The sequence below is a fragment of the Corylus avellana genome, chromosome ca7 (assembly GCF_901000735.1).
Source record: "Corylus avellana chromosome ca7, CavTom2PMs-1.0".
NCBI lineage: Eukaryota > Viridiplantae > Streptophyta > Magnoliopsida > Fagales > Betulaceae > Corylus > Corylus avellana.
Genome location: NC_081547.1, coordinates 1,632,979 through 1,645,768, shown reverse-complemented (window position 1 = coordinate 1,645,768; position 12,790 = coordinate 1,632,979). Strand labels below are relative to the sequence as shown.

General features: G+C 39.1%; 1 protein-coding gene and 1 pseudogene across 1 annotated transcript; one reads left to right on the top strand and one right to left on the bottom strand.

Annotated features, from left to right (window-relative positions):
* The first annotated feature begins 1,677 nt into the window (after positions 1-1,677).
* Positions 1,678-3,439, top strand: LOC132188497 (cytochrome P450 CYP82D47-like; annotated as a pseudogene).
* A 259-nt stretch (positions 3,440-3,698) lies between these two features.
* On the bottom strand, positions 3,699-11,322 carry LOC132186234 (extra-large guanine nucleotide-binding protein 1). The gene is made up of 8 exons (XM_059600094.1): positions 9,525-11,322; positions 9,302-9,439; positions 9,113-9,217; positions 8,835-9,020; positions 7,309-7,489; positions 6,202-6,443; positions 5,501-5,664; positions 3,699-4,712 (listed from the first exon to the last, which is right to left on the bottom strand). Exons 1-8 carry the CDS (start codon positions 10,827-10,829, stop codon positions 4,115-4,117), a joined length of 2,919 nt encoding a protein of 972 aa, XP_059456077.1. The 5' UTR covers positions 10,830-11,322; the 3' UTR covers positions 3,699-4,114.
* Between the last annotated feature and the right edge of the window lie 1,468 nt (positions 11,323-12,790).

Below are 12,790 nucleotides of genomic sequence, written 5' to 3'. Positions count from 1 at the left end.
CATGAGAATAAAATCCTTACACCGAAACTAATCCTCCTCGACTCCTAAATAAAGATTAGCAACATTAGTTATGTTTTCTTGTTAGACAGTAATTCTAATTACGTGTTTTCTTGTCAGACTGTACTTGATTTGATTGTTGCTGAAAAACGTTATGCCGACTCCAAAAACTTGTTTATCACAATTTATACGGAATTAATACTATGAAGTAATAAACAATTCAATCACCCAAAATATATAAAGCAATAAAGAGGCAGACACAAATATTTTGGTTACAAAAATGAAACCTTTTAGAAACCGATCTAAAAGTAAAACTTGTCCGAGGCAGCCAAACCCAGGAAATCACTATCAAAAAATTATCTAGAGATTACAGACACTGGGAACACTTACAACCCTTTGCAAGACCTTGGCTTTGTAAGATCGACAAGCCTACAGCTCGTCTCCTTACTTACAATTTTTTTCAACGTGATTCTTCTTTACCGGACCCTTCCAATAGACTTCTCAACCGTAGATTTATCAAAAGAATAACTAAAACTCTAAGAGATTCAATTTAACGCTCACCACATATGATCTCTCTTAGCACAGCCTCCGACGAACTCTCTGGGGGTGAAAATCCGTCTCTCTCTCTCTCTCTCTCTCTCTCTCTCTCTCTATAAAGATGTATATATACCATCGACAAAACCCTAGATCTAACTCACTTAAAATTCACGTTTTTTGGTATAAAACTTACAGGGTGTCTAGACAGGTTAATGGGCTGTCCAGACAGGGCTTTGCGGAGCAGAAACAGTGTTTCTAAAAATGCGGTCCGGACCTGGGGAAGGCCTGTCCGGACAGGGCATGCAATGGGTGAAACAACATTCTGGAAGTGTTGTCCAGCCTTGATCAACAGCTCCGATTGATGGGCGTTTGTGGTCCGATTGAGCTTAAATTTTGCAGGGACGTTCATAACACATAAATCTACATTATTAACGGTGGAGATTAGATTCTGAGCATTCTATATCAGTGTTTGAGCTCATAAATAGTAACCTCCTCATTTTGGAATTGAATTAAGCTAACATAAGAACTAAAGAAGGAACCATTCAAATGGCTATGATTGAAGGGGAGGAACTCCACTCCACAGTTAATCACTCAAATCCAATCCTGCTACTGCCTCTGTCACCTCCGATGGAACCTCTCACCCAATTCCTCTTGACCCTCTTTGCCCTGCTTGGCTGTGCCTTGTTTTTCAAATCCTGGTTGGATGCTTGTCTGTGCCTTGTTGGATGCCCTGATTATGCGAATATTTATAGGAGTAAATATTTGATAGGTGGAATCTAATTTATAGGTCCTAATGTGTTATTAATAAGGGACTTATATTATGTCTTAATTATTCTAGGGAACATTTATAATGATAAAAATAATAATTGAATGAATGGGTCAGTTCTATAATTATGAGGATTAAGTGGGTTCTAGGTAAGACTATGAGAAGCTTCTATAGTGATCAGGAAAGTGTGAATGGATAAGCTGGTAGTAAATGTTGAGTGAGTCATCATCTATTTGAGGAAGTTTACAAGGTAATGATTTTTGTGTCCTTTAATTTATGAAATGGGGAGGGATTTTTTTTATGACAATATATATATGAAGGTCTAAGAGGAGGATCTCCACTTCACAGTAAATCAGCTACTACCTCTGTCACCTCCAATGGAGCTTCTCATCCAATTCCTATTGACACTCTTTGCGCTGCTTGTCTGTGCCTTGTTTTTCAAGAGCCGAACTACAAATAAGAAAAAGACCTGCAATGCGCCCCAAGCTGGTGGCGCTTTGCCTATTATCGGCCATTTGCACCTCCTGGGTGGCCGGCAACTGTCCCACAAAACACTGGGCGCCATGGCTGACAAGTACGGACCAGTCTTTACTTTGTGGCTGGGTTCACATAGAGCTAGCTCTGGTCTTGAGTAGTTGGGAAATGGCGAGGGAGTGTTTCACTGTCCATGACAAGGTTTTACCCACCAGACCAAGCATGGCTGCCTCAAAGTTGTTGGGCTACAACTATGCCATGTTTGGCATTGCTCCTTATGGGTCATACTGGCGTGAGGTGCGCAAGATAGCTACGATTGAGCTCTTGTCGAATAATCGGCTTGAGCTGCTCAAGCACAAACAAGCTGCAGAGTTGGAAAGCATGATGAAAGAAGCGTACAAATTGTGGGTTCGAAAAGGCAGTGCAGAAAGTGGAGCTCTTGTGGATATGAAAGAATGGTTTGGGGACTTGACGCTTAATGTTGCTATAAGACTGGTGGGAGGGAAGCGATACTTCGGGAGTAATGCTGATGTTGATGAAGAATCGGCACGTGGCGTCCAAAAAGTGATGAGGGAGATATTTTATCTGTTTGGGGTGTTTGTGTTGTCTGATGCACTTCCTTTTCTCGGTTGGTTAGATATTAATGGGTATGAGAAAAGGATGAAGAGAGCTGCCAAAGAATTGGATTCTCTGCTTGGAGGGTGGCTGGAGGAGCATAAACACAAGAGGTTGACGGAAAGGAAGAAAGAAGAAGAGCAAGATTTCATGGATGTGATGCTCAATACCCTCGAAGATCCCAAGATTTCAGGTTATGATGCTGACACCGTAACCAAGGCCACTTGCTTGGTAAGTTCTTAATTTTAACATGATTCTTTTTATATATACAACAATCAATTACATGCTATGGTATGCTATGCTTTTTTCTTTTGGGCAGAATCTAGTTTTATCAGGAAGTGACACCACCATGATAACTCTTACATGGGCTGTGTCTTTACTACTGAATAATAGCCACACGCTGAAGAAGGCGTACGAGGAGCTGGACAAAGTCGTGGGCAGGGGTAGACACGTGGAAGAGTCGGACATAAGAAATTTAGTGTATCTCCAAGCCATCGTGAAGGAAACACTGCGCCTATACCCGGCTAGTCCATTCGTAATACGTTCTCTACTGGAAGATTGCAGCCTCTCAGGTGGGTATAACATTCTGGCCAACACACGCGTAATGGTGAATGTGTGGAAGGTTCACCGTGACGAGCGTGTGTGGCCCAATCCTGAGGATTTTGAGCCTGAGAGATTTCTTAGTAGCCATAAGGACGTAGAGCCGAGGGGGCAGAGTTTTGAGCTCATTCCTTTTGGCTCAGGAAGGCGATGTTGCCCCGGGATCTCAATGGCTCTTAAAATGGTGCATTTGGCGCTTGCTAGCTTCTTACAGGGTTTTAACGTTGCTAAGCCATCGAATGAAGACGTTGATCTGACTGAGAGTTCTGGTTTGACAAACTTGAAGAGCACCCCACTTGAAGTTCTCATCACTCCACGTCTTCATTCTGGACTCTATAATTAAAATCTTGAGTGTCTTCGGTTTCAAATAATGGAGAAAATTTGGAAGTGTGATTTCTTAGGAGAAAATTTGAGATATATTTCCCTAATTACTTTTATAGCTTGTAAGGGTTTTTTCTCTATAAAACCCTAGGTTTGTTGAATAAAATGTATGGTGTGATTTCTTTAGCATATTTTTATCATGGAAAATGTCCGAGTCTTAAAGTGAATATTATTTAAAAAAAAAAAACTAAAAACTAAAAAAAAAAAAAAGGTAACCCTAATTCCACAACACCATTGCCGAGTGAACAGGAGTACGTTGTACCTTTCAGTTAAGCAGCTAAGCCAGTAATTGCGAACCTACATCTTCTCACATTCACATATATGTTGCTTCTGTACAAAATGGTAATATTATAGGAAAGATCATAGGGTTTGCTACAATGCTACATATACCTGTCGCATTTCATCTTCTCTATTACAAATGAATATTTCAAATCATGTTCAAAGATGGCACGGCTACATATCCATCGTACAAAAACACATCAAATGATTGCTTCACCATATAATGACATGATAAATCGAACACTTCATGCAATTTGTGTGGCAATGAGCTACGTGTGCACCATTTGCTGCAAGAGATTCAGATTCTCACTACCAAAATGGTCATGCCAATCTCCTGAAGCAGCAACAGCCCCCCGGCAAGGAAGCAATCTTCTCTTGTCCAGTTACTTGCCATTATATGTACACTGGCAAGAAAAATGTCAAACAGGAAGATAACCCATTTACAAGCCTTCTCTGAACTGGACATCAATGAGAGAAGGAGCTGGCCTCGGTGCTATAAATCGAATACTCACTCAAGCTAAAATTGGCCCTCTCGTCATCCCACTTCAGAATCTCTCTTGCATATTTAAGAGATGTATCAACACTATCAGGCTCCAACCCTTTCACCAGAGAAACATACAACTTCTGCCCAGTGAGAGAAGAATAAAGTCTCTTGAACTTCACTGCAATGTAGTGGAATGCCAACTGACCCAGCGAGGGGCTATTATTGATATTGTTGCTGTTGCTGCTGCTGTTGGAGCGATGCCGGCTGATAACTGGATGAAAATCATCAAACCAGTCACACTGAGTCAATGGTACTCGTTCTATCTTTTCCTCAAATAGATCAAATTTGTTTAGTATCAAAAGGAAGTCCATCTGATCAAATGTTGGATGAGTCACAATATTTTCAAACAATTTTCTGCTCTGCATCATCTTGTTAGTGATATAACCATTCTCATCAACAGAAAACTGGTCATAATCACCAAGGGAAACACAGAAGATGACCATTCCAACATCTTCAAACATCTCCAACCACTTGCAGTTTTCTCCTAAGCCTCTTGAATGTACTCTAATTAGCTGGTACCTAAGAACCGACCACAAATAATGTTATGGATAAAAAAGAAAGACAAACCATTTTCACAGTGACCATTAGGAATGAAAAGTAGTCACCCGATCAAATTTTGTAGGAAATTAAGAGCAACCTAAGCAATATAACACACAGAATTCAGGCTGGTCAATAGCACAGGAAGTGCTTTTCTCTAATTCTTCCAACATTATTAACGTGCCAAAGCAAGATGGCCTTGGTAATAAGGTCTCTCTATGCAGTGATGATGTAACAAGTATTATCATTTTGGGGGAAAATAAACTAGACCTAATATTCAAGCACAGAAAAAATTGAATGTAAACGGTATAACTTTGCCCCTTCGTTCTATGTAGAAATTTAAGGGACCATGTAGTTGATAATATATCACTTTACACATGTCCGCCTGTGAATAGCACTAACTGAAAAGAGATATTGAGGTGTAGGCTAACAACAGTCAATAGGTCAAATTAAAGAACCCAGAGTAGGATGGTCTGATGATTGATACTATCTAATAGAACAACGACTAGTTCATAATTAATGATTAATATACACCAGTTAATTTTAACATTGATTAGGGCATTGAAAGGCAGAATTTCCTATACTGCATACTAGATTGAGTTTGAAAGGATCAAGATTATATTCGCACTGCATGGTTACATGATATCTAATAATGTAGTGATATGCACTCAATTTAACGGGGAACAGTCATTCTTGCAGTTTCCCAACTTTGAGGCACCAAAGAACTAAGGCATTCCTCCCACAAACATGCAATGAACATTGGCACCTACCTAAGCAAAGAATCTTGCTGATCAGCAGCATCAATGTCATCATCAGGTGCTGACTGGGAAAATGAAAAGTCCACACTAGCAAGCCCATTCGATGAAGTAACACCCTCAGCATATAGGATATCTGAATTTGACGGCTCATAGTCTGTTCTCAATATATTAACGGCCTAAATAGACCAAAAAACAAAAAAAGAATTCCATCAGCATTTCATAGTTGGCATGAAAACAAGAACACAAGATAAAACTTTGCTCAAAGAACAATGCATCAGTACAAGTATGATCCCGACTGAGATTGCTGGACAGTTAGGCAGAAGGCTCATAATAGGGGTAACTAATACCAATTTAAGCTTCAACCATTAGAAGCTCAATCAGCCTCAGGACAAAGTACTTGATAGTCCATATTTCTAAATGAGCTGAACTTGCAACAATCGTCTCATCTCAGTTATCTCTGAAACAAGTTATATACTCTAGAAAACATCTTGTGAACCTTCAATTACCTGATTTTCAAGCTAATGCTTATGGGTGCTTATGGGTGCTTATGGGTAGTGTAAATGATATCCATTTTACCTAGCAGCAAAAGTTCACCCACAGAACTTCCCATATTTAATTTTAAAGCAAGTTATGACTGAAGCATAATTGTTAACCAAAAGTTTTCATGCTTTAATAAATTTGACCCAACAGAGGAGTGTGCAGCACCATCTTACCCGCTCTAAGAAATAACTAGCAACAGTTGGTAGCATTTCTAATTCATTTCTCCGATTGTATGAGGCCCGAATGGCTGAATCATTCCATAACTCCTCAACCAACGGAGCATATTCACGAGTAGCAGCTGGAAAGATAGCTTCCAAATTGCCTGACACCATAGTTTTGAGAAGCCAATCGGAGAAAGCTTTCAGCCTTGGGCCAATGGAATAAATAGTCTTGCCATCATTGGCATCAGTGCTCCCTGTTGTCAACCAGAAAACGTTATACAATCAACATATCAAAGTCTATATGGTCCTGCTGAATCTAATTTTCTTGCATGTTTGCAGATCAGTGCCCATCATCCAGTTAATATGCTCCTCAAACCAACTTGACTAAGGAAGAAACAAATTCAGTCCTTTTATTGAAATCAATACTCCCATGTTTTATTCCAACAAGCTTTTTAGATATTTACATACGAATCATGATGACAAGCAGCATAGATGCACCCCGTCCTAAATTGTTCATTTAAGTTCTCATATAAACAATCATCAATGTCCCCTGTACAGGTATATATAATTTAGTACTAATTGAAAATGAAAGATAAAATCATACACCATTAGTTGTTAATTAAATGAAAACTTGATGCTTTTGCCATAAACCCACTTACCATGCCAACAAGTAGAATTTAAAGCAACCAGACTTATTTAGTTTATGCCAAGTAAAAAAGCAATTAGAATATGAAGCAAGATAAATATATTCTTGGCTTTAGGGTACAACTAATACAAGAGTCACAGATCCAAACAAAAGCTACTGCTCAATGTCAAATTTTTAACTTGTATGAAGTTCAAAGTATTATATAAAGAAAGAGTGCTAATATAACAAAGCATCCTCTAAATCTGAAAATATACTAAGAGATCAATATGTAACAGATTGATTTCTATTTTGAAGAACTTGTTCCATTTAAGGCTAAATCTATAACAAGTGGGGGGAAAATACTTGGAGTACAGTAACTTACAATCATTACAAGTCCTTAACCCCACAAATGGAGAAACCATGTAATATCCATGATAAATGCATGCACAAACCAAAGGCATGAAGGGAAAATGAGAATTGATTTAAACTCATACCTGAGGGGTCAATTATACTAGAAGAATGTTTTTTCTTCAACTCATCCAGGCTGTCTTCTTCAAAATGCTCACGACCCTCGAGGAGTATTCCAAGATAGCCATATACATTGCTCTGGATCTTCAACTTAATATTATCCCGCTCTTCCTCGGAAAAAGGGATGTCTTTATAAAGAATCTTGGCCTGAAACATGCATATAAAAACCAAATATAAGCTACTAGAAAAATTATGATGAATTAGAACAAGGCTTTAGGCAGCATTTTTCAGTTGAAAGTCATACATGCACTCAACGGGCCTCTAATCCACAACCTCAACCTCTATCCATTCTTATGAGGGAGGAAGTGCCCTTTAAGCTACAGCATATTGGCAACTTATGCCAGCGTTAATTCCTTTATAGAATTAAAGAAAAGGGAACCAGATCTTAAATCCCAAATGTTTGGGTTCAATAACATGAATCCTTTTCAATTACTTGGCTTTATATATCTTCTGTTCATCATTTTCAGGATTAAAGTTCATAAAGTGCCAAGTTAAGGTTTATGTTGCTAGTCTATCTATCGTAAACCTCTTCCTTTCTAGCCTTGGGACAATCCAAACAAAAGTGATGCCTTTGATTCACGCACCTAATGATATGAATACCAAACCACCAACATGTTACTACTTAAGAGAGAGAAAGGGAGTAGAAGATGTTTAGGCATGTACACTATTAATAAAGATGAATGCCATTGGGTTATACCACAGTGGATGCATACAGGAAACAAGCTTATGCAACCAAAATGGATAAAGCATCAAAGTGCCAAAACTGGAAATCACTAAGATTCCAAATTCCAGAACTCTTCAAATTGAATGTATCTAATGAATGGCGCTCTCTTTTATACTTCCCGTGTATGTGGGTTGCGCCCCTCTGCGTTTTTTATATCATTATTACTTATCAAAAAAAAAAGAATGTATCTAATGCATGCAATTTTATTTTTTTACATAAATTACGAAGACGTTTCCTTTACTTTGAAGCCAAGTTCTTCAAAATTTTAGAATACATATTCAAGAATGATAATCTAACAACCTGCAAGCTATGCTTTACTCGTATAATATGACATGCTAACTTTAAGCAAAAGTCAAAATCTGTTCTTCTAAAAAAAAAAATAGGAAAAGGAGGAATTTAAATGCACCACTATGAGAGAGATAGTAAACACATGACCCACATAAGTTTCCCTAAAATTAGTATGATTATCGTAGGATCCACCAACTAAATCTGATTAGAACATAAAAACCAGAAAAATACTATAATGGCATTACTCTCAAATGTTTAGACCCCTATCTAAAATCTCCTTCATATCCAGTCTATGTGATAGAAGTGGATTACTTCGATAAACTTAGATCTATTTCTTCAACAATTGGATGTCTTCCAACAGAAGGGAATACAGATGCCTGACCTATATGGCATTTATACTGTCAGAGTTGATCATTTTCACATAAAAAAAGCAGTAACCATCATAGGTTCAGGGAATTAATTACACCACTAACATATCACCTGCTTAAATATAGTACTCGCCCCAGATCCATTATATCCAACTAAGAGAAGCTTCTGAAGTGTTCTCTGCTCAAGGTAGTCAGGGACAGTTCTGTTAACCAGATTCCTTATTTGTTCTCCGCAAGAATTTGAAACTTTAGAAGGAACAGGCAGTGACAAGAGAGCACAAACAAGCTTCGTTCCAGCCTGTAAAGTAACATAAAAAATTGGGTTGTCAAGGAAAGGTAAATTGGATAAAGAACACAGGGCAGAAACACGTGGTCACAAAGAAACCATACCTTGCCCCAAACATACCCTCTTGTGTTCTTCTGTCCCTCTTCTTGGTATGACCCATCGTCATTCACCCAAAAGTGTGGGTTACCAGCACACTGAACGCCTGCCAACTGCAACATTCAACAAAATGAACTTAAATATCCCTGTATGTCAACCAGTTCCAACAATATTTCTGAACGTCTAGAAACTTCAACCTGTAACATCCGAAGCTCAACTTTAGTAATCTCCCGACCATTTATAAAAACTTGAGTGTTTCCATTGCTAGCATCTGGCTTAATGGGACCCCCGACATTCAGGTGGGGACTAATAATCTTTGAAGGCTTCTGTCCTTCCTGTTAAATTCAAACAGAAAGATCACATTCCATAACAATGCAAGAAACTTAAGTAACAGAAAATGTGTAAGGATACCACATTCACCTTTCCCCAAAGACCAGATACTTTATCATACCAATAGTTCCCTGGTTTGACCTTCTTTGGTGGGTTTGGGCAGGCTTGCAATATAACCAGCTCCTCATGAGAAAGAGGTTTTCCGTTCACACAAACATACTCTGGTGGTAGCTGATTTACTTCACACAACTTCTCAGCCCTCATTATCTGTTGAACCTCCAAGTCATTAAGCAGACGCTTAAGCATCCGAGAGCACTTCCCCAAATTTCCTCGTTTTGACTCATCAATAGGGAATCCAATGCAAGTAACACATTTCCTACCTTCTGGCATGGATCCCATAGCTCTAAGCACACAATTACTACAATACTTTGCATCACAAACAACGCAAACCTCCTTTTCAGTGAACCTGTTTCCCTTAAAGCATCGATAGCACGATCCCTTCTTCCCTTTAGTTAGGGGCACTCTCTTTGCAGGCATAGTCTCAGGCTCATCCTGAGTATATTCCTCATCAAAAGCACCATCAGACTCAACATCACGAAAAGTTACAACAGGCGGCCGTCTAACATCATAAGTCGATTCATTATTACAATCCACTGCCTTAATAGAAGAAACTCGAGATGACGGGTAATCCATACTCAAGACTGACTCATTCGACGCCCAATCCGCTTGATTCAAGTCGTTAGTAGAGTCTAAACTCTCCTTCCCACCATTTGAAACCCTCAACGCCATTGAGCTCCCTAGCGACTTATCGAAACTATCGGAAAACTCTATCGTGCTTGAGCTCCCACCTCCACCTAGTAACTCTTGCGAACGCTCATGACTAATAGACGACAACCCCAATGCCCTGGAGCTGTTAGCCACATCGGATAATTCACCAGACCCATAATGCCCATTCGAAAATGAGCTACTCAGCTCACCCGACATAAGACACCCATGATTGCCCGCCTCTCTCTCCTCAAAGGCAATAACAGAAGTCGGAGACACAGTTGCTTCAGAAACTAACTCTACCTCTTTGCAATCACAACCACTCTCATTACTCCGTTCGAACGCAATCACCGAAGTCGGAGAAACCGTTGTATTAGACTCAGGGCCCAACGTTTTTAGCTCTTTGGAGAACTTTTTGCTCCGAGGATCCAGAGCTAACAGCGGTTGCACAACCGGCAACGACAGTTTATCGGACAAGGAGACCTGGCCGACCACCGCCGCCACCGGAATCCGTTCAACGTTGATCGGAACGGCACGGGGGAGATCGTAACCCACCGGTGGGCCACTGTATTCCACGGCAAACGAGTAATCGGCACCATCATCGGCCTCCGATGTTTGAAGAGGAGACATTGTCGCCAAACTAACTTAAAACCCTAATTTCAACGCCAACCTTAAATTCCAATCCCTAATAATAAACTATAATCAACTGAAGCGTAAGCTGTGAACCTAACTATCTTCAGCTCAAAACTGAAAAGGAAAACAAGAGTTCCTCAAATACACCAGTTTCTGGTCATTGTGTATAGAGAATAAAGAAATGAAAGCAGGTTAAGCGTGAACGGTTGAAAGTGTATGGAATTAAAGTTTGCTTGGAAACGAAGAGAAGTGAGAATTGTGAGGGAATTTGGGGAAAGGGTTTGAGTTTGATTATGCATACCTGGTGGAGTGGAGGAAGAGAGAAGGAATCGGAAGGAGAAGACAAATTCCCTGGGAAATCCAAATCCGGGGCAAGTGGTGGGGTGTTCAGTTTGGGAAGGAGGAAAATGTGTGTTTGTATTTGGGAAAGTGTGAGTAAAGGTTGGAGAAGGAAAAGGACAGGAAAGAAGAACACTGTTCTGTTTTGGAGTGGGAATCTCGGTACTTTTTTTTTTTTCTCTTTTTTTTTAACGACCAGTGTGTTTTAAGTGTCGCCCGACTAGCCCCAACATTTATAAATCCTCTTTCTCGTGCGCATAGTTGTTGCACCATGCATGAAAATAAGGCGCTAAACTTCTCCTATTTTTTTATTTTTTTATTTTTTTTCTTCAAATTTTGAATTTGACCAAAAATAGTGATTCGGATTTCGGCGCCCCACCCAATCACTCTTTAAGGCTAAAGGTTGTTCGACCGTCTCTTGTGACTTGTCTGACGTGCAAGTGACGTCTTTTTTTTTTTTCTTTTTTTTTTTGTATTACTTTGTTATTTACCACTTTATTCAAGCTAAAACAGTTGATAATGTGTGTCGAGGTGATCATGATCAAGAAAATAATAATTTAGCATGAGAGTTTAGCGGAGAGAGCCAAAAACACTAATAATCTTAAGAAAGCATAAGATAGCGTCTAAAAGAAGAAGATGAAAGTCTTCTTTTTATTATGTGACTCTAACACGAAACACCAGAGTCATTAATTATTATTGTGCTAAAGAAGATCAGTCCAATTTGGTATCCTACAAATTCGAATTGACTCGAGTCAACTAATATATAGATGGGGCATCGGGTTATCAAGGCCAACCATCCAAATTAAATATTATACGGAATCTCGATATGCCAAACGCTTAGCAATACTGGATTTGTCACTTGAATTTTTGTCGTGGGATTCTTTTTGGTTTAATTTTCACTTTTTTTCCTTTGGTTGGACAAAAGGTGATAAAGGGTGATGGGTTTTTTCTTTCTTTTCTTTTCTTTTTTGTTGGGTGGGTGGTGGTGGGTGATAATACCGGATATTGGGTCCCAGAAGAAAGAGAATTGTGGGCCTGGAGGGGGTGTGGGGTCCGCATCGGATTTTTGTGGGCTAGGACCACGTGTTTACTACCATGGTCCTGTTTCTGGCTGGCTGCTGAGCTCAAATTTATGACTTTTCTGTGTGGAGATTGGAATCAGGATTAATTCTTGTGTAATTGGGATCGTCGAAGGTTTTACAGTGACAAGTCCCTTGCAGAAAGAAATGGACGTAACAATCAAAGCTGTTTTGTATAAAATTAATTATCAAAAGCAAAAGGCTCTAATTAATTCACACGTTATACAGGGTGAATGGGATCATAATTCCTCCAATTAGGCTGAAATAATTTTAGTATAAAATTCGAGCCCTCAAAAAGAAAGAGCAGTAAAATTCATTCCGTCTCAAGTAATCAAATTAAGATATGAAACTTATTTGTTAAGAATACATGGGTCTGGCCGTGTCTTCTCTCAAACAATTCGATTTTTAACAAAATCCAAGCAACTTAATCTCACCTGCATCCAATCCATAATTATTACCACATGCAAAATCCATCTATTCAACGTTCACTTTATAGTGAAAAATACACTAAATAATTAACATTCACAAGAACAATATTAT